The sequence below is a fragment of the Emys orbicularis genome, chromosome 2 (genome assembly GCF_028017835.1).
Source record: "Emys orbicularis isolate rEmyOrb1 chromosome 2, rEmyOrb1.hap1, whole genome shotgun sequence".
NCBI lineage: Eukaryota > Metazoa > Chordata > Testudines > Emydidae > Emys > Emys orbicularis.
In genome coordinates, this window is record NC_088684.1 from 217847414 (window position 1) to 217870437 (window position 23024).

The 23024-nt window shown below is 43.3% G+C and overlaps 1 protein-coding gene across 1 annotated transcript in view; it reads right to left on the reverse strand.

Moving 5' to 3' along the window:
* The window catches only part of LOC135873280 (collagen alpha-6(VI) chain-like), a 93437-nt gene extending 73239 nt beyond the window's left edge, over window positions 1-20198 (reverse strand). The window contains exons 1-9 of the mRNA XM_065397679.1: window positions 20132-20198; window positions 18036-18641; window positions 17029-17616; window positions 14190-14795; window positions 12798-13421; window positions 10938-11489; window positions 9311-9868; window positions 8271-8855; window positions 4309-4884 (exon numbers count right to left, since the gene is read on the reverse strand). Coding sequence (XP_065253751.1) covers window positions 4309-4884; window positions 8271-8855; window positions 9311-9868; window positions 10938-11489; window positions 12798-13421; window positions 14190-14795; window positions 17029-17616; window positions 18036-18641; window positions 20132-20198 — 4762 coding nt within the window. The remainder of the gene's footprint in view (window positions 1-4308; window positions 4885-8270; window positions 8856-9310; window positions 9869-10937; window positions 11490-12797; window positions 13422-14189; window positions 14796-17028; window positions 17617-18035; window positions 18642-20131) is intronic.
* Window positions 20199-23024: the final 2826 nt, after the last annotated feature.

Genomic DNA, 23024 nt, shown 5'->3' on the forward strand with positions numbered 1-23024 from the left:
TATCTTTAAAACAAAAGACCCCATTTCTTTTGTTTCCTCTCCAATTGTGACTCTCTGAAATGTTTTTAGAGGACAATGCGGTTGCCTAGTTTGCTATGAATGCATCCTGATGGGCTAAAGTCATTAACTATAATTGTTCCATTTAATCCCTTCCCTGCTCCTTCACGTTCCCTTTTCTCCTACGCTTTCACTCATTTGTGAAAGAAACTGCGGAGATGGGATAATGAGGTGGTTGGGGATGTCAGAGTACAGAGAATAGAATAGAAATTAAGAATGTTTGGGTTGAGGCATTCAGCTAGTCTTTACTCACCACCGATACAGAAAGCCAGGCACCAGAAAGTTGAGTTTGTGCTGTGTCACTTGTCACTTAAAAAAGTAAGTCAATTATACTGGGGTAGATGCTCCAGCAAACTGTTGCCTCATCCTTTTAAGGGTTAATAATAATTTTATTGATTGCCAATTGATACTAACTTCCTCACTCTCATAATAGTGGGGTGCACATATCCTGTAGTTAACAAAATACATTGCAGGCTTCTGGTGATTTCACTCCACTTGGCTATTATCCTTTATACCATTAAGGTTCAGTACTTCCTTTTAAAGTACAAAATGCCCTCTGGAGGAAACTATTTGTTACTAAGCTGAATTACAATCTTTTGGCTACGCATGCTGAATCAGAGTTTTAAAAGCTAGGAAATAGCACCAGCACTCAAGCCTATAAAACTATTTCTATGTGATATTATTTACTGCCGCATTTGTTCTTCTGGCAATGAAAAAACAACTTTCTCCAAAACAGCTAAATACACACACACTAACTCAGATTCTGAAATTACAGTCACAATATCAATGAATAATGCTAGATTTACAGTACACTTGTGTGCCAGAGAACGGCACAAGGCCATAGAACTGTGATTTAGTACTTCCATAAAATGTTTCTGATTAAACAGTTCCATGAAGAGATCACTTGTCTGATTCTAGTATGTGGTCCTTCCTAGCATACAGGATGCATGTTTTCATCAGGAGCTTTTTTCTGAGGCCTGACCTGAACTTGGACCACACTACTTGAAAAGAATTCAGGGGGCAGATCCTCAGTTGGTGTCAACTAGCATAGCCCAATTTATTTCAATAACAATTTACCCCATGCCCATGCAGCGCTTGTGGATTTCAATGAGAAGTCCACGGAAACTGAGCACATGTATCTGAGGGCATCTTTGTACTTGGGTCCAAGGATGGCACAGCATGTTACAGACATCAGTTAATCTTCACCAGATTCATGTGAGGTTGACAAGTATTTTACTGGTAGGGAAACAGTACGGAGAGGTAAAGTGGCTTGACTGAGTTCATACAATGAAGACATGAAGACTGAATTTTCACGACTGAAGTGAAAAGTAGCTCCCAAAGTGCCCACTAACAGTAAGTGACAATGTGAAGCACAGTGGAGTATTTTAGCTACCCCTTCCTTCCTGATGAGGTTCCTAAGGCCTGGCCTACACACAGTTTTTTACCAGCATAATGAAGAGGGTCAGGGGTTGGATTTTTTTACCGAACTAGCTATGCCAGTCAAACTCCTAATGTGGGCACAACTATACCAGTATAAAGGTGCCTTAAACAGCTATAGCTTATCCTCCTTATCCCCCTTCTCACGTGGGAATAAGCTATACCAGAATAAGCACCTTTATATGGCCTGGTCTACATTGAAAACTTATACCCGCATAGCTGTGTCCATCTATAGACACAGTTATACTGGCAAAAAAGGCCTTTTGCAGGAATAACTTATTTCATTCTAGGAACTGGTATAAATTATACTTGCAAAATAAGTCTTTTGTCAGTGTAAGCTGAATCTACATTAGGAGGGTTTATGGGTACAGCTATGCCAGTATAGCTAAATCAGCAAACTCTTTCTATTGTAGACAAGGCCAGCAGTATAACTGCATCCACACCAGGAGGGTTATACCACTTTAAACAATACCAGAATAGTTAAAGCAACGTAACTGTTGTGTATAGACAAGGCTGCTCAGCTCCTCTTAACACTATTCTGCTGTCAGAGCAGTATAGAGAAATAGAACCATAGTATTGAGAAAGGAAATCTGGTAACCTGTGCCTTTCCTCTATTTGCTGTACCAATAATTGAGAACATAAGTATTACGTTGCATTGTTTTGTTTACATATATCTATGGTTAACTCAGACAGACAGAGAATATATCCATTTTCTTTTCTTATTTTATTTTCTCATATATATTCAAATATACATGAGAAAAGAAGAAAAAGACACAAACACACATTCAGATATAGTATATATTACATCAGAAGAAACCTACAATAAGATTCATTCGAGTGCAAGTGAAGCACTCAAAAATTAGGAAATGCCAGAACAAAGGTTGCCTGTGCAACCTTAATTCAGCCCTCTTGTGCATATGCATTATGATGCATGATAATTACATGATCACATGCTATTTTTTCCACAGGACCCGTGCCTCATTCAGTACACACAATGGGTGGTGCTCACTAGGTGGGAAGTTATTGAATATTTCTTTTTATCCTCATCATTTAATTGTGTGCCCCCCATGCCTTATTTACTGCACTCCATCCAAACCCTGCGCTGCACGCAACATTATTAATTTCCTCACGGGCATTTCTATAATGCACTTATGATAGTATCTTAGTGCTTTACAAACATTAATGAAATTATCTTTACAACACCCTTGAGGTGGGAGGTGATACTATTACCTCCATTTTACATATGGGGAATAGAGGCACAGAAAGATTAAGGCCAAAATTGTTAGAAGTGTTGCTACCTGTGTCACCTTTTCCCAGTTCACTTAAATATATACATAGATATTAGTGTGTCTGTAGAATAATTTTATACATGTGTGTCTATACCTCACATACACTCACAGAACACACACATTTTATAGCTGTAACTGTGGGCCAGATTCATCCCTGGTGTAACTGAATTAACTATACCTGGTGTAACTGAATTCTCTATACCAAGGGTTAATTTAGCACTGCATTATGTACATTTTCAAAAATCATTATCCATATTGTGCTGCAAAATGCATATGTGAATCTGCAGCACATGTAGAGGTATTCATTTGCATGTAAAAATGCTTACTTTGTGAAATGATTTTTTTTAATCTATCTGTCCATGTATCCAGATTTCTATCTTGACCCCCTATCACTGTAGTATGAGTGCCCTCAGTATGTTTATATACATAAAATTATTGCGAACGAATGGAAATGCAAGGTTTTGGTCAGTCAGAGTGGGGGGGGGGAATTTTTGATGTCAGCAAAAAAGGTTTAAAGGACAAAAAATCAGGGAAAATAGAAGATGACAGAGATCAAGATAAAATTAGCTTATCAAATGTGTTTGGGTTGTTTTTTTGTTGTTGCTGTTGTTACAAAACAGTGAGATCAAATATTTTCTTCTCTCTCGCCTCTAAGAGAGTTTGCATTTTTATAATGTATTTACTATGTGGCTCTCTGCTGGTGAAGCTCACTGCTCTCTGGTGAAGGAACACCAGGAGGAGCTGCTGCATTAGACATCATCTCCCTGATGTGAACATGCTCCATTTCCACAGCAGTAATATTGGACTCTGGTGGGGGCAGTTTTTATTTCAGCACTGATCTGTTAAGCATCTAGGTATTGTCCTTGTGCACCCCACACCATGCAAGGCTTTAGCCACTGTCTGCTTAGTTGTGGGTGCACTGGTCATGCTCCACCAACCCAGCTTCCAAGCTGCAAGTCTCCCAAATCAGCTGTGGTGCTCAGAGCAAGGCGCCTGATTCTGTGTCAGTCTTCTAGCCTGACAGGGAGGTGGGAGTCTAGAAGCCCTGAAAGCCATGGCTGAGCTGTGAGCGTGAGAGCATGGGCTCTATTTCATTTCAAAAGTTTTCTAAATGAAACGTTTCAATCATTCCTAAAGAATTTTTGTTTCAGATTTTCCCTTCCACAGGAAGTTTCTAAAACTGTTACTTTTCATTCCAAAATGGAATGATTATTATGATTTTTTTTTTTTTTTTTAAGAATTCCCATGGAACAAAATTTCCAACTTTCACCCAGCTCTGCTACCGACTCTTGCATGAAAATAGGAGCTTTGTGTTTTTTATGAGTTAGTCTGCACCCGCTGCTTATGTCCTGCTGAAGTTCTAGGGCCAGATTTAGTAGCTTTGGTTGCTTTATGTCACTCCAAAACATGCTAAATTATCTGTGATCTACAGAAATGTGATTTCTTTCCTTTGACTAATCACAAAAGTGTGGAACACAGAGAATCTGTAGATAGATATACTCAATAAAAGATTTCTGTGACTTACCCTGGCTAGGACGATCTTCCAATTCACAGATTTCAGTGACAATCTTTCTCTCTATGGTTTTCAGCACTTCAAAATTCTCCAGCACATACACCCTGCGTGCATCACCAGCGATTCGAAGAAGCTCAAATGAGTTTGGAATCCCTAGGCCAATTGCAAAGACGTGTATCCCATCATTCCTCAGAGCAATAGCTGCCTCATCCACCACGTCATTAGACTGCCCATTAGTAATCACTACGAGGCTCTGCAAAACTCCTTGTTTTTTCCGGCCACCCTTGGCAGTCTCAAAAAAGCTCTTGACAAACCTCAGACCTTTGCCAGTAAAGGTGGAGGTCTTTAACTGGACAATGCTGTCAATCCGTTCCTTTATGGCTGTGTCAGAGTGGAATTCATTGAGATATATTTCCTTCTGGGGATCTTTGCTGTATTGGACCACGCCAACTTGGACTTTGTCCTGAGCAATAATAAAACCGTCCACGATTTCCTTCATGAATGTTTTCATGGCAGAAAAGTTACGTGCAGATATGCTTAATGACCCGTCAATCAAGAATATAAGATCTGCCTGTTGGTTGCCACAAGCTGCAGGGGAGGAAAAAATTTACTTAGCTATGCAAATCTGGGAATGCTCATCCATTTCACCTTTCCAATACCCTGCTCTCTTTGGGTGAAATTTCCCTCTGTGTAGAGGTGCCAGCACAAGGTCAATCCACCACATAAGTTCCACTTAAACCCTTAGGTCCTCTGTGCAGAAAGAAACTTCACCATGTATCAAGTAGCAAATGCTGGGAGAAACTAGCTCCTGGACACTTTATATACCATAACTATGACTTCTTGCAGAGAGGAGGTGAGACTAGGCTATGCAGAACTTGTGTCTGAAGTCAGGCTGTCAGTGGAATAAGGTTAATCTTTAATTCTCACTGAATGACAAGTGTTGGACAGTCAGCAGGTGTAATCAAGTAAAACACCATCCCTTTCTTGCCACAATTTGAAGTGTCATAATAAGAAAAATTGCTTGCATTCTAGAAGAAGAATGCTGAGCTTCCTGACTGCCTTGAATGGCATGGGAACCAGAAGGTCTGTTGGTTTACTGGAAGGTTGGGCAGTTTCTTGTTTGTGAACAAGTTTGTGCTGCAGGAGCTATCTCAGGTGCATGACATTTATTACAGGCAGCTTCTAGTCGGTGAGCTTGGTACTTCAAAATGAAAGTTTACATCAGAATTGTACAATGCTTGTATACTTCAGTGAACAGCCAATGGGAGCTGCAGGGGTGGCACCTGCGGACGGGGCAGCGCACAGAGCCGCCTGGCCATGCCTCCATGTAGGAGCCGGAGGGGGGGACATGCTGTTGCTTCTGGGAGCTGCTTGAGGTAAGCGCCGCCCAGAGCCTGCACCCCTGACTCCCTCCCGTGCCCCAACCCCCTGCCCCAGCCCTGATCCTCCTCCTGCACCTCCAACCCCTCATCCCCAGCCCCACCCCAGAGCCCGCACCCCCAGCCAAAGCCCTTACCCCCCAGCACCCCAACCCCCAATTTTGTGAACATTCATGGCCCACCGTACAATTTCCATACCCAGATGTGGCCCTCAGGCCAAAAAGTTTGCCCACCCCTGTGCTAGGAGAAGAGTGTGTAGAACAGTGGTAGGCAACCTGCGGCCCGTCAGGGTAATCCACTGGCAGGCTGCCAGACAGGTTGTTTACATTTCATGGCCGCCCGCAGCTCCCAGTGGCCGCGATTTGCCGTTACCGGCCAATGGGAGCTGTGGGAAGCAGCAGCCAGCATGTCCCTGCGGCCCACGCCACTTCCTGCAGCTCCCATTGGCTGGGAACAGAGAACCGCAGCCACTGGGAGCTGTGGGCAGCCGTGCAAATGTAAACAAACTACCTGGCAGCCCGCCAGCAGACTACCCTGATGGGCTGCGTGTGGCCCATGGGACGCAGGTTGCCCACCACTGGTGTAGAGAGTCTTTTTTCAAGAAATGTTTAAGGTGAATTGAGAAGTAGGATATCCAAATAATGTGGGTATTTTCCCCATGTCCCAGAAGCACTTTGGAAAGGGAGGACATTCTAGTGCTGGGAAAATCACCCATTTTGCAAGCCTACGTCCACACTCTCAGTGCATAAAAAGGCCCATTTGATTTTTCAGCAGACAGAACATTTGTGCATATATTTACCACAACTACAGACACTGTTACCACAAATGTGCACACAAATGGGTCTTTAGACACTTAAATACCCGTTTGCAGTTGTCCTGCTAAATATAGGTGTGTTATTGTGGTAAATTTCTACAAGCACAAGCGAGCCTCTACATGCTGAAAATTTGCTTCTCGTAGCTTAATTCTCACATAGTCAGAGATGAAAGAAAGCCGGTCCAGTCCGGTATGGCATACCAGTAAGAGCCGGTACACAGCTGATCGTACCAGCAGGGCTGATGATGAGGGGGGCCAAAAGGGGCAGCTTCCCCGGGGCCCAGCAATTTAAAAGGGCCTTGGCTCCCAGCAGTGGCCAGAGCCCCCAGCCCTTTAAATCACTGCCAGAGCCCTGGGGTAGTGGTAGCAGCCAGGAGCCCTGGGGCTCCAGCAGCAATTTAAAGGGCCCAGGGCTCTGGCTGCTGGCGTGGTAGCAGTAGCCGGGAGCCTCAGGCCCTTTAAATCACAGCCGGAGCCCTGGGGTAGCGGTAGCGGCAGTCAGGAGTCCCAGGGCTCCAGCAGTGATTTAAAGGGCCTGGGGCTCTGGCCCTTTAAATTACTGCTGGAGCCCCGGGGTAGCACTAGCGGGGGCAGCAGCCGGGAGCCCCGGGCCCTTTAAATCGCCGTCAGAGCCACGGGCGGCGCAGGCCAGGCGGTGCTGAAGGACTGGCTGGGGGAGTATGGCTCCAGCCCCACCCCTTCTGGGGGCCCAAAGCCGCCCCCTCACCTTGCTCAGGACCCGGGCCGCTCTGCATACCGGTAAGTCCCTTAAGTTACTTTCACCCCTCCACATAGTGTAAATTGTCCATTCATAGGAACATAGAAATTACCATAATGGTTCAGACCAAGGGACCAGATTCAAGGAAGCCTTATATAGGACAATTATGGAGTAAGGTGCCTGTAAGGGAAGTTTAAGCTAGCCCAAGCAATTGGTACTTACCTTATCTCTGGAAGTAAAAGGGTTTTTATGCTTTATACATTTTTATTGGCTGAGTGAAGTGAGGCCCTTTACCTCACTTTCATGGCATACCTCTGCCCGTCTGTGACCAATAAATAAGAAATAATGCAGGGAGAGGGTATGGGGGTGCACATAGAGCCCCTGGCGTGGAGAGGAAGAAAGGGAGACCCTGGCATAGGGCGAAGGGGGAACAGGCGGCACACAGAACCCTGGGGGTGGGAGGGAAATGGGGGAGGGAATGGAGTGAAAATGGAGGGAAAAGGGATATGGGGAAGGACATAGAGCCTCTGGCATGGGAAGGAGAAAGGGGGCCCTGGCATGAGGTGAAGGGAGAATGGAGGGACACACGGAATCCCTGGCATGGGGAGAGGGACATGGGGGGTCCTGGTATAGAAAGAAGGGGGATGGAGATCACACAGAACTGCTGGCAGGAGGAGGAGGAGGAGGAGGAGGAAAGGGGGGATGCTGGTATGAGAGAAAAGGGAAACAAAAGCCCTGATCCAGCAAAAGCACTTGAAGCAAACGAATGCTCCCATAAACGTCAATGGGATTAATCATGTGCTTAAAGTAAAGAACGTGCTTTGCTGGAAAAGTGCATAAGAAAACGATGGTGAAGGGATCTGATTTTGACATGTGCTGCAGTCCATACTGGAAATTGTCTCTGCGCTATTTCCAACCACCCCTTAACCTTGTCTCAATAGAACATTTTAAAAATGGATATTGCCTGTGACTGACATTGCCTGTGACTACCTAGATAATCTGGATAAATGGCAGAAAACATATAAGAACAAAACCAACAGCTCAATGTAAAGGTCTCACTTACCTGGCTTTGCCTCATCACATACTGTATGAGTGAGGTTTTCGTGTAAGCTTTCCAGTTCATTATAGCTCTGCACAAAGAACAATCTCTCTCGCTCTCCCACAATTTCTTCCAGCTCTGTTCTACTGGCTTCATCCACTCCAACAGCAAAGACATGGATACCATCTTGCTTCAAAGATTTTGCTGCTGCTGGAAGGTTGGGTCTATCCGAGGGTGAAGTTGGCTGATCAGTAATAAGCACAAGAATCCGGGTGACACTACGAGATGATGTACGACCACCATAAGCCATACCAAATCTCTCCCTGGCAAAGTTCAAAGCCCTTGCTGTGAAGGTTAGCCCCGGCATAGGTCTCAAGTAAGAGATTGCTTCTCTGACCTGCGATTTAGCCGAGTACGTATTCAGTGAGAAATGATCCTGAGGATTAGTGCTATAGACCACAGCCCCAAACTGAACATTGTCTTTTCCAACCAGAGAGTCATTCACCACAGCCTCCATGATCCTCTGAATGCCCTGGAACTGCAAGTCTGTGATGCTTCTTGATCCATGCACCACAAATATGATGTCTGCAACTTCAGTCCTTTTGCATGCTGTTGTTAACAAAACAAAGGAAACAAAGCTGTAATGTTATGATCAGGTCTCTCTCCTCCTTGCTCCCTCCCTGAGTAGTTCTTTTGATCCAACTGCTAACTGAAACCAAAAAGTGTAGGGACATTCCGAAAAGCAAGATACAAAGAAAAACAAAAAAGGAGGGTGGTGGGCATTTCTTTTTGTCCAAAAGAAAAATATACACCTGCCTGAAAGAAAATAAAATATGGCTCCTGAGGAAAAGCATGAGACTATGGTCTGTAAAAAGTGTGGTCTTATTTTCTGCTATTGCATTTCACTTTACTATCATTGCTTAATATCACAATGGAAGAAAAGCTGAAGATCTCTACTAGAAATATGTGGGTGGGGAGGAATCAAACCTTATAAAGGATTAACAGTAAACACAACAAAATAAAGAAGAATTAGAAAGACCCAACAGGTTATTACTATCACTTACAATCCTCCGGGTTGCAAATTTCAAAGAGAATCTCCTTTTCCAGAAAGGTAAGGGAATCAAAGTTATCCTCGAAGAACACTTTGTCTTGACTGCCGGCAATGTCCACAAGTTGGGAGTTGTTTGCGTGGAGAACACCAATGGCATAGATGGTGATACCTTTGCCCCTAATGGTCTCAGCAGGCTCTCTCACGATATCTTGGGCCTCCCCATCTGTGATCACTATGAGATACTGTTTTACTCTGGGTCGCCCTCCTTTGGGTTCATCAAAGTAAGGGGAGGCAAAAGTTAGTGCTTTCCCGGTCATCGTTCCGGATTTAATCTGCCTGATTCCCGAAATGGCTCTCCTTAGGTCAGCCTTGCTTCCGTATCGGTTGAGCTGGAACTCCTCTTGGGGCTCTGAACTGAACTGCAACAACCCAATCTGAACTTTATCAGCCCCAATATCAGACCTGTTCACAATCAGCTGCATGAAATCCTTCATCGTCTGAAAATCATCAGGGCGGATACTCTCAGAGCTGTCGACCAGCAAAATAATGTCGGCTTTCATATTCTTACAGGCTGGGAAAGAAAAGAAAAGAGAGAAGACACAATTCTGAATCTCCTCCTGAATGTATTTGCCAACTACTCAGACTGAAAACTACACAGAAAATCGTGTCCTCCGGAGCAGACATCAAGGAAAATAAAAGGCTGCTGTTTACTAACAGCTAACAGTTACTGTTAAAGTCTAAATAGTAAGGATTTATGTTCTGGTGCTGAAGATACTGAGTTTGATCTCCACTGATGACCAGGGCATGTATAAATATGTAACCACATCTTGTTACACAATCTTCTTCCCCCATCTTAGAATGCGGCACCGTATGGTTTATACATTGCCCTTGATCCACAGCCTCTCTGGATAAGGTCAGTAATGTGGTCCTAAAATGAGTACTTCATTTTTTTGACAAACTCATCTGCTCATGCTCAGATCCAAAATCAGAGCCTTAATCTATCTCCTTTAGAAGAGCAATGCGCTACAGTCACACGTTGTTCTGGACTGTACCAACAGTGCTGAAAATGTGCGTATGTTTAGGATCTCAAATAGCCTAGCATTAGATTATAGGCAATTCAGAGCAGTGAGCTGCTCTTTGTTCTGTATTTGTGCAGTATCTTGGGGTAGGAACCTTCAGGTGCTACCATACTGTAAATAGTAAATATCTATATCTATATCTATATCTATATCTATATCTATATAGATATCTATATAGATATAGATATAGATATATATATAGATATATATATATATATATATATATTTACATACATAAGGCCATCTTTAAGAATTTCAGCCTCTGGTGTCAGACTTCATTTTCTTTTGTGAGATGTTCAGTCAACGAAATTATACCCTCCTTGTGTCAGGAGGAGAAGGATAGCCTGGATTTCATCCGGCAAAGCGTGTTGCTTCTTCTGAGACAATTTACACAAAAGAATGAAGTTGATTATTCCTGTTTATTTAGCAAAGCTATCTTCAATGTGCACCACATCTGTGCTGGGCTAATGCAAATAGTAAATACTACTACTAATTATAATGAGCACATCCAGGTGCTCTCTACTGTCTAAGCGATTGGAGAGATTTAGGAAAACCTCTTACCGTCTGGGGAGCAGATATCCTGCACAATATCATGTTTGATGAGCTTTAAGGAATCAAAGTCGTTCACAAAAAACATTCGATCTTCTGTTCCTGCGATGTCTTTCAGTTCCTTTTTAACGGCATTCTTGACGCCAATGGCATATATAACAATCCCTTCTTGTCTCAGCTCTTCTGCTGCCTTTGTCACCTGATCCTGGGATTCGCCATCTGTAATGACTATCAGCAACTTGGGAACACTGTCCCTGGTGGCCTTTGCAAAAAGACTTTTCATATATCTTAAAGCATCTCCAGTATTGGTGCCACCTCCTAACTGCTGAATATCACGGACTGCTTCCTTTAACTGCTTCACGCTGTTGTATTGGCTAATCATGAATTCTGTTTGAGGAGTACTTTCGTACTGAACCACGCCAAAGCGAACTCCATTGGCACTGACCTGGAACGTGCTGAGCATCTCATTCATGAATACTTTCATGTCCTGGAAATCATTTGGGTATATACTGCCAGACCCATCAATCAGGAAATAAATATCAGCTTCCTCTGTGTCCACACAACCTAATTGAGAGGAAACAAAGGGAAAGGTGAAATATCTTTCAATTACTGCAGTGCTACAGTATGGTTTAATAGCAATCACAAAAAAAATGCTGGCTATAATATTTAGTGTTGGAAAAATTACTACATTTTCTAAGCCCAGGGCAGACAAAAATCATAGGAATTGGGATAACATATGGGACCAAATTTTGCCCCAATTTACATCCTATGCACACACATATAACTTAATCCAAGCACTTGGCATGTGGCCATAAGATGTTTACAAGCATTGCAGGACTTGCAATGCCAAAGTTCTCCAACATGAGCAAGGCTATTGACAACCTATTGTCTGCATCAGTGTGCACACACAGCCATGTGTAATATATATGTGTGCATTTATGTGTGTACAGGAGGAGGCACAACCAATTTTGTTTAGCTTAAAATGTGGCTGCTAAAACTATAGCAGAGCACTCTTTCAATGGGATCGTGCCGGCTGTAAATCAACACAGTACTTGTCCCGTACAGTTGAATTCTTTCTGAGCCACCATTAAGGCCCATTGCTGGGATCAAGGGGATACTGATTGTACTCTGAGGATGATGGTGATGGTTTGTCACCCCAAAGGAGGCTTGGCCAAACCTGAGGGCTGACCTAAATTGTGCTCCTTCCTACCACAGCCCCTATGGGTGTTGCAGTGGCATGGAATAGGTAGGGGGGAGGGACAGCCCAGCCACACCTGCTCCTAACCCAATATGCCCCCAGTGTCATGGTCTCCTGCAGAGCTGGCTCTGTGCCTGGCAGAGAGGTCCCTGCATTGGTGGTATTCACTGGTAGTGAGCCTTAAACCTGCCCTACAGCATCTTTGCATCAGCGGCATCACCATGCCTGTATATTTATCACTGTTGATGAATGGAGGGCAACAGTGCATGTCCCCTGGCTATGACTTCCAAGGCAGGGGACTCTGGAGAGAAATAGGGTCTTCCAGGGGGTCAAAGGCAAAGGGGGATGATACCAGAGGGCAAATGAACTCAGCCCTCCTTCTCTGTGTAGGTAGGGAGAAGATCCATGGAAGGTTCCTGAGTGGGAGAGAGTCCCACTCCAAGCTGTACATTCTGATACCATCACAAGTCCCATTTTTCAGTGATAATGTAAAAAGAATATGACTGAATTCTTGGCCCTGGATACTTTGTCTGGCAAAGATAGAGGGCCACAGTCTGCTCTCAGTTACACTGATGCAAATTCAGAGTATAGCCTTGAAAGCCAATAGACGTACTGAGTTTCCATCAATGAACCTGAGCAAGATTTTGGGCCAGATTTTCATATTTCTCTCTTACCTTCTTTCAGAGTCCGTGATCGCATTGGGACTACAAAGGTTTGTGACACAATCTCACTGCAAAGCCGTTTCTTTATTTTCCATTCAATATTTGACAGCTGCAGAAAAGATTCCAAGTTGGTGACGTGTTTCCTTGAAGGGTAAGATGCAATTTTATCCAGCTGGCTACTCTCTGAGATTTTCTTGGTGCCTACAGCGTAGACAGCAACTCCATGATGTCTCAGTTTAGAAGCAGGCTCAACAAAGTCATCGAAAGACTGGCCATCAGTGATAACCACAGCTAACTGCTGCACTCCTTGATTTTTCCTGCTACCTGCCTCTTGAGTAAAAACCTTCTTCCTGAGGAAATCTATGGCAGCACCCGTGTATGTTCTCCCACCTCGATATGGCAATTTTTTCAGGTAGTTCAAGATATCTGATTTGTCCTCAAATGTATCCAGGGTGAACTCTAGCCTCGGTTCATCACTGTACAACACCAAGCCAACTCTGATATTATTTGGGCCAATATCCAGAGCATTGACTATTTTGAGCAGAAATGTCCTGGTCAGCTGGAAGTTTCTTAACCCAATTCTGCTGGATTCATCCACAAGAAATACAATGTCTGCTACAGATGCACTGGAACATACTAAAAGCAAACCAACCAAAGGAAAAGGAAGATAACAAGGTTACTGTAGGTTAGACTGCAGGATCATTGAAGGATACAATTGGGATAGTTTATTAAAAGAAACCAACAGCTCACGTAATGAGCTAGATGGGAATGAAAGAGAAAACCCGCTCCAAAATCCTACAAACTTCAGAGAGTTCAGATTTAGATCTGAACTTCATGGTTCAGGCCCATTTTAAAATGAGTCTGAATCAGATATTAAACAGATATAAGGGGATATTAAACTCCTTTTTGTCCAAATTTTGGGGAAGTTTGCAGATTGAGTCTCTCTCTCTCTCTCTCGCAGCCAAACCAAGACACCTAATCAAACTACCACAGGACTTTAGGGAAGTTCTTCTTTGGATCTGAATCTGGAGCCTCTTGCTATGGACAATCTCTAGAAAAAAAGTGAACAGAAAAACACTGGGCAAAATCCTCCTCTTATTCACAATGGGCCACCCCTCTGAAATCAATAATAGGAACTCCTGGGTGTAACTGAGAGCAGAATTACACTGCATATAACCAATGCAGGTTAAGTATTAGCAACTTTATGTACACAGATGCCGCATCCTTACTGCCATGTGGCTACATAGGCGGTCCAACCTTTCACAAGCACTAAATTCAGTCATCTGCATTCTGCCCCCTTCTACCTAGTCCTTTGATATTTCTCTTGTTTATGGGTGAATTATAGAGTTTCTCTACCTACAAATATATTCAAGCGGCTGTTTTCACTCTGGTGACATACTATACCTGCTGGCACTTTTGCATCTAGGGCAGAGTCATACTGTTGTTGAACTGGTGCTTCCAAAACATTAGTAATGTCCTGGTGCAGCTGACTGATGCTCTGCCCTCCATTGACTTGGTAAACCAAGGGAGAGGTGGCTATCACCTCCATTTCTTCCCGATCAGAATTTTGGACACCGACCGAGATGACTTTCACTCCGATCTCTTTCAGCTCCTCTGCAGCTTCTGCGACGTCATCCTTTGATTTGGCAGAAGTGATGACCACTGCAAACTGGGGGGTGCCTTGGCTAATTCGGCTTCCAGCCTCTTCTTTGAAAAAGACTTCGTGCAGAAACTCCAGGGCACTTCCTGTCTGCAAAGGGCCCCCCAGGAACGTGACACGCCCCTGGATGTGATTGAGCACATCTTCCTTGCTCTTATAGGTGTTCAGTAAAAACTCCACACGGCCTTCCCTGCTGTACTGGGCTAGGCCAACCCTGTACTTGTCAATCCCAACATCGAGCTGGTCAACAATTTGGTAGATGAAATTTTTTATTTGCTCAAAGGTAGAAGACCCCATATTCACAGAAGAGTCAACGAGGAAAACAATGTCAGCATAGTGCTTTGTAAATGCTGAAGAGAAAGAAAAAGTGTGACAGATTAGTGAAAGGGGTGGCTGTCAACTTGGAATCACGTCTGGATTTGAATTGTAAACTGAACTGAAATTATAACTACTGCACTCATTGTTCTCTATTTTAAATTGAGAATTCTACAGCCTATAGCATGGATGGTGCTGAATTATGATGAAATAACATTATATGACCATTGTTCCTGCAGCTCTCTGGTATAGACAATCATCCCACGAAGCTATCCCTGTGAAACTTCCATGGGGAAAAAAAAATCCCGTTTTTGACCAAATCTACATCTGACTATATTTATATATGTGGGGTCCTAGTCTTGCTCCCACTGAATCTTCCATTTACTTCTACAGGAGAAGGATTGAGCCACTGATCTTTATGCTCTAGGGCTTCCCGTTCTGTTAAATCAAAGCTTGTATACCCATATACCAAACTGCACTTCTACTTTTGTTATTGAGATATCATTTCCATTGAAGGAGTTTATCTAGCTAAGGCTATGTCTATCTAAGGCTACACTTACAGCAACATGTAGCGTATAGGCACAACACGTGTAGCTGCACACTGAAGTGAAAGGCAGGCTGCATCCACACGTGTTACTGTGGTGTGTATATACACACTGCGGCGAAAGGCCTTTTCCCACTGCCTCCTCTCTGCCAGAGCTTTTCTCCATTGCTGGAGCCTTTCATTGTGGCAGTGAAAGGCTCCAGCAGCAGGGAGGCAGTGGGACACTACACTGCTAAAAATAGCTGTGTAGACATGGGAGGCACTGCTTGGGCATGTGGAGTACATACCCTGGGGGTTCAGGCATGCAGGCGTTCTCGTCTACTCGCTTAAGCCATGCTTCACTGTCTACACTGCTATTTATACGCTACCTGAGAGTGCAGTGTCTTTACTCTACATTCTGCCGTAAGCGTGGCTGTACCCGAAGGAGCTTACATGGGCCCATCCCTGTACTATCTGAGCTCCTTGTGATCTTTAATGCATTTATCCTCACAAGATTCCTGTGAGGTAGGGAAATGCTAATACCCCATTGTAAATACAGGGAACTGAGGCAGAGAGAGACTAAGTGACTTGCCCACGGTCACGCAGGCAGTCTGTGGCTGAGCAGGGAATAAAACCACTGTCTGAGTCCCAGGGTAGTATCCTTGCAACTGGATCACCTTTCCTCTCAGATATTTTTTGTGAGAAAAAAATCCCTACCGAAATGTGATTTTCCTTGGGAAACGTCAAATGGACACAAAAGTTTTCATTTAATATCACAATGCTATTTCAAACTAAAAATTGTTTCATTTTAAACTGAAAAAATGTTTTTTGTTTTTTTCAAATTTGGGGGGAAATCCCCTCATTTTTACTTTCCCTCCTTTTCCCCCATTGGAAAAAGGAAGGGGAATTGAGAAAGTAGAGAAAAAATGCTTTTCGTACATTTGACTGTTTAATCAACACAATTCAATGCTGTGAAAATATAGTTACTCCCCCCCCCCACACACACACACACTTTGTTTTCCAAATTCTTGAAAAGGGTTCAAAAGAGTTGGAAAATGGAGAAACCCCAATCTCGAAATGAAAAATGTTGGGAAAATAACAAGTGTTCATCGAAAACTACATTGATTTTATTTAAAGAAAAAACTTCATCAGAAAATTCTCGACCAGTTCTAGTCAGATTGAATTTTAGCTATTTCACCTAATCTGTGAGCCTGAGCCTGATTAGACTTAAGCCCTGACTTGGGAAAGCCCTTAAGCATGTGCTTAACTTTCAAGTATATACTTAAAACCCACTGACTTCAATGGAACTCACCTACATGCTTAAATTTAAGTACAGGCTAAAGCTCCCCTCCTCAATAGAGATGCTTTCCTGAATTGGGACCCAAATCAAGATTAACTCCATCAAAGCCAGTGGAGCTACACCAACTGGTGTAAATCAGATCAGAACCAGGATTGTTGCTTTGGTCAGGGCCGGCTCCAGGCACCAGCTTGTCAAGCAGGTGCTTGGGGCGGCCACTCCGGAGAGGGGCGGCACATCCAGGTATTCGGCGGCAATTCGGCGGACGGTCCCTCACTCCGCCTCAGAGCGAAGGACCTCCCGCTGAATTGCCGCCGCAGATCGCGATCGCGGCTTTTTTTTTTTTTTTTTTCCGGCTGCTTGGGGCGGCCAAAACCCTGGAGCCGGCCCTGGCTTTGGTGCACCAAAAGTGTCAGAAATGCCACCATTGTAAGGGCAAGTTATTTACCTTTAATCTGGCTCTCTACTGCAAAGCACATGGTTTGCAAAAGGCTTCTGGGGAGATCTTGAAGGACATCATAACTGTCAATACTAAACAGAAATTTATTTAAAGGCTTGTTGGCTATTTCCTGAAGCTCGGTTGTATTCTGGACATTGATTCCAACCACATAGACAGAGATGTCTCTGGCTTTCAATTTGTTGGCTGACATTTTGACCTCATCGCTGGATTCCCCATCAGTGACCAGGATGACTACCTGGGGGACGTTTTCCAGAGCTCTGCTACCAGCAGACTCAGTGAAATATGTTGTCCTGACAAAATCCAGAGCTGTGCCTGTGTAACTCCCTCCACTCCTATATGGCAAATTCTGTATCTGTTCCAGAATGTCAGTTTTCAGTGAATATTGATTCAGCAAGAACACCTTGAAGGTCTCATCGCTGTACTGGGCCAGTCCAACCCGGATCTGATCGCTGCTCACATTGAGGCTTGAAACCAGGGTGTAGAGGAAGTTCTTCACTTTCTGAAAGTTTTCTCGGCCAATACTTGTTGAAGTATCCACTAAAAATACGATGTCTGCCAAGGCGGCTTTTCTGCAAACTACATGAGAAAGGTGACACAAAAAATGAAAAGGCAAGTTGTTTCATTTCTTTCACAGTTGTGAGCTATCTTTATACTAAAGGATAAGTTGACTTTCCCCCTACCAACCAAAACTAACTGGTTTTCAAACTGATTTTTTTATTTTTGACTCAGCAAAGTAGGTTTGTGTTTAGAGTCTACCAACCCATGGTGCTGTTTTGGATATTTTAAGCTAAACAGATACTTGTAGGAACTTGTCACAGTAAGTGTATGTTAAAAGTTTGTTCCTCAGAGTGCCTGTATGAGATAGAGAAAGGGATAAGGAAGATGCATGAAGTTAAGACCCATGATTTGATTGCATGTCACAGTTTTAAACACTTCACCTATGAACATGGAAGAGAAAAGAGTGGGGGGAGGGGAACAGGGGCTTGTGGACATACCTTGGGAGACGTGGGCAATTTGGTTCACCTCTTCTACTGTGGTACAAAGCACCTGTAGCATATTATGAGAGATATCCTGCAGATCGGTGAAGTCTTCCACTTCATAGACGTGCTTGTCATCTGGATCACTAGCTATCTCTTGAAGCTCCACCAAACTAGCACCTTTGATGCCAATGGCATACAGTGTGATGCCTGCGTCCTTGATTTCCTTGGCCGGTTCTTGGATGTTATCCTGAGCCTGCCCATCTGTTATCACCACTGCAATCTGGGGAACGCCTTCCTCCCTTCGACTTCCAGCAGTTTCCTTGAAGTGATTCTCCAGCATGAACTGTAAGCTCTCCCCAGTTTTTGTGCCCCCTCCTTTGTAGGATAATTTCTGTATCTTCTCCAAGATGTCTTCCTTGCGGTGGTAAGTGTTCAAGAAGAACTCAGTGCGTGGAGCATCACTGTACTGAATCAGACCTATCCGGATTTTATCTTCCCCAACATCAAAGCTGCTGACCATGATGTACAAGAAGCCTTGAATGTTTTTGAAGTTCTCTTTTCCTATACTCCAGGATTCATCCACGAGGAATACAATGTCTGCAACAGAAGCTTCCCTGCAGACTGAAGAAACATAACTTTTTTCAATTCTTACTGGATGCATTATCTAATATTACAATCTCAGTTCCTGTTTGCTTCCAGGGGAAAAAATGGCTACTTAAAATAAAAATTCAGTAAAAATCCACCACTCCTGCCTGTTGAAATTCCAGCTATCAGTTCACCTGCAAACCCTACATACTGAAGCCAGTGGTCATGGATGTGCAAGTTCCTGGGATCACAAGAATGCAAAGGGATGATGCAATGTGCGTTTGCAGGTCCATTCTTATGAACAGACAGGATATTGAAATTCACACATACCTGACTTACTTATCTGTCCTGGTCACGAGAAAAGATGGTAAAGTATACACATGCATGCCTATTGATATATGCACTTAAGCATCTTCCACCACAATACCCAGTATTTGTGGTTTGGTGATGGTGTGTTGTCTTGCTGCAGTTTTAGATCACAGGGAAAGTTACTCACATGTGTTTTATGGGCCCAATACTACAATCATTTACTACGAGGCACAGTGTTTATTAGCATGGGACTATGGGCTTGTCTACACAGCAGGGTAATGCACACAGTCTGGCAGTGTGACTTCTAAAGCATTTCAAACAGTACTACGATAAAATGCACTAGACAACCTTTAGTGCCCACTAGCTGGGACCACACAGACCAATTAATGTGCAACACACCAGTGCACTTCAGAAATCACATCCCAGAGTGTGCATTATCCCAACAGGTAGACTAGCCTTTAGTCATATTGATTTAAACAGGAGTATCCATAATGTCATGCAATAAATACTTGCAGTATTAGGGCCTTGGGTTTTTAGTCATTCCAAAATGGCAGGTCACCACCTGACAAAAGGGTAAAATGGTTATGACCCCCTGAATTGTTAGACATAAGGAAGATGACCTGCATACTGAGAGATTGCCTTCCTCAATTCTTCCATCTCCCAAAGAGCTAAAGAGTTGATTACAATAGTCAAAATGTTGGAGTGCTATAACTTATCCAGCGTTGATAAGCTGGGCAGCCTTACAATTAGCAGTCAGTACTAGATCTGAACTGCATGTATTGATGGAATAATAGGCAAAGCTGGCATGAGTCTACTCCCAAATATAAATGTGCTAATTGTCAGCTCTTGCATGCTCATTTGTATTTAATAATAAGAGTTTTCCACTAAATTTTGAAAGCACTGAATATCAGTACACTTGAACTGAAAACAAACAAACAAAAACCCCAAAAAGAAAAAGAAAACCCACTGAATTATTTGCCTTAAATTTAATTTATGTGGAATTGTCTTTAATATCCTAATGCAAATGCACTCCTGGTGAAATTATGTTGCAAGAGCTGTCTGGAATTACACAAAGAATTAAATGGCACCAGGGTTTTGTTTTTTTACATATATTTGAATGGGTAAGAAGCACAAGGCTCAATCCTGCTTCCATTAAGGGCAAAGGGAGCTTTGCCGATGACTTCAATGGGAACAGGAGCAGGCACATATTGTATTACCAGTTGTCTGGTCAGTGGAGCAGAAGGTGGCTGCAAAAAGAAGAAGAAGTGTTTTCTGGTTGTCCATTATGAAAGCCTCCCTAGAAAAAAAAGAAAATAAAGCCATGAGAAACATACAGAACATCTGCCTGATAAAGAACTTGTTAGTTTTTAATAAGAAAGTTTCTATAGCATCTTAATGAATTTAAGGACAATAGCTTGTATGATGTTTCCTAGCTGCATAAAGGACTGCACTATACTTCACCATGCCTTGATCATTCAAAACGCTCCATCCACCATATGGACATTTGCATTCAGATGCAGACAGACTGATATTGGAATGAATATAGATAATCTGATAACCTAACTGGATCAGGAACAGTCAAATCCAATACATATAATTTGAGGGGACTCATACAAATCAGTGCTGACTCAGCAAATATTCCTAGTCCCAATCCTGTTGTCAGGTTTACATTTTAAATACTATGAACAGTATTTTATCATCATATTTTCCTCATTCACTATAGGGAATAAAGTGTTTGATCCTGGAGTGGATAAGAGTTAGTCTACTGACTTGAATGGGAACATGATCAGAGCCAAAATGAACTGGTGCTGATGTATGCATACACAATGAGCTTTTGTTTCTGCGTGAATCAAAATCTACCTTGAGCTAGGGTTAAGATGTTCAAAGATGAATAGGGGCTTAAAATTAAGAAAAATGGGAGCTGTGTCCCTAAATCCCTCATTTGGCTTTGAAAATCTCAACCATACGGATGTAAAATATTCAGATGTTACTTTGGTTAAAACGGACATCAATGAATAAAACAATAATGAATTTAGAAATGGAGCATGCCAATAGAGGTAAGACCAATAGTAACACAAACTGATATTACTGAATCTATGAGCAAATGCCACAAGTATGCTTCTCCCAATTCAATGTTCAGTTCCCACCTCCTTTCCACCTAGAGGCAGGGCAGCGGCGGGGGAAGGGTGTTCAGTTTTGTGTGATTAGAACATTGGTAACCCTATTTCCACCCCCTTTCCTGACCCATGAAAGGCACAAGTTTGAGCCATGTATTCAGCACAGGCAATGGATATTGTTGAAATGGGCAGAGACGTCTTTTTTTTAAATGTTTTAGCTTGTGTAAACTATGTGACAACAACCTATTGACCAGAAGAAAAAGATATGTTGAACCACAGCAACAGAGCCCAGGCCCATCTATTTTTGCAAGCTCAGATGGGAAGATTTCATATGTTGTTTTTGTGACATGGCTGAAGAGCCGCTTCTGCTCTTTCTGCCCGGTTCCCAGCTGCCCTCGAAACGCTGCCTGCTCTCTAATACTACCCTCAAGGTCTGGCCAGGATCGGAACTGAACTCCAGAGTACAAAGCACAGAATGTTAGCAGATGGAAGAAAATATATTTGGTAAACATTAGGACTAAAAGGGCTGGATGGCCCCCTGTACTGACAGGAGCAGAGGGGAGCCAGGTAGGTTGGTCCTGTGCAGAGGAGGGAATGAGAAAATGAGGGGCAGCAACTATTAATTCTATGGCCTGTGTTATGTAGGAGACCCGACTAGATGGATCCAATGTCCCTTCTGGTGTTTAAATTCCACGAATATATGAGCTCTGCTTCATGATTGCCTGCTGCATCAGAGCCTGTCAAAGTCCCTCCAACCCCTATGGCGTTGAGGCTCTGCTTGTCAGGAGAGAGGGGTGGGAGCCAATCGTTTCCATGGTTTGCTCCCCTCCAGATGCTGTAGGTGACTTAACATATATTGTTCACACACAAGTTAATGCTGCTCATTATCTCAGGCTTCCCCATGGCTTCTCAAGCACAACTCCTGGGCAAAGCAGTCGATAGCAGCACAGACTCTCCAAGAACCATGTTCAGGGAGGGGCAGAGGAATAGCTCATTACAGAGGTTAGGCCTTCCCTGCAAAATCCCGCAGATCTGCAAAGATGGGAGAGGAGTTTCCCACAGACACCTGGACACCTCAGGCTTGGATCCTTTGGCTTGAGCACTTCCACTGCCCCCAAGCCCTTCCACTTTTAGGGGAGCAGTAGAAAGAAACTCCATAAACTGAGCAGTATGAAGCTTTCTGGACCCTCTGTCCCCCTCCCTCAGTTTTTCTTCAGAAGAGTATAACATGGCCCAAATCAGTGCCTGAGATAAAAACGTATCTCTGTGCTTTACTGTCATTTTCAAATTGCTCTTTCTGAACACTACCTCCCCTACCACTGAAACGTCTTTGCTAAGACCAATTTTAAAACTTAAATACATTATCCTATGAGTTGGGGAGAAACTATATAAAGTACATAAAATGCATTGCAGAATGATCTTAATAAGACAAACCAGTTCTATTGATGCTGGGGTCCCAGGGAAGCCAGCTGAGGTCACTCCATTAGGGTGAACTGCAAAGAATGGGGTAGACAATCTCCAAAGCTGGTGGATATTCCAATACTTCTGTCAAGGCTGTATCCCCACTTTGAACTTTAGGTACAAATGTAGGGGCCTGCATGAGGACTTCTAAGCTTAACTACCAGCTTAGTTCTGGTCCGCTGCCACCATTCCCTTCCCTGGGAAGCTTTTAGAAACTTTTCACCAATTCCCTGGTGAATACAGATCCAAACTCCTTGGATCTTAAACAAGGAGAAATTGACCCTTCCCCCACCCTTCCTTTCACCAACTCCTGGTGAAAACAGATCCAAACCCCCTTGGATCTTAAAACAAGGAGAAATCAATCAGGTTCTTAAAAAGAAGGCTTTTAATTAAAGAAAAAGGTAAAAATCATCTCTGTAAAATCAGTATGGAAAATAGCTTTACAGGGTAATCAAACTTAAAGAGCTCAAAGGACCCCCCTCTGTCTTAGGTTCAAAGTACAGCAAACAAAGATAAACACTCTAATAAAAGG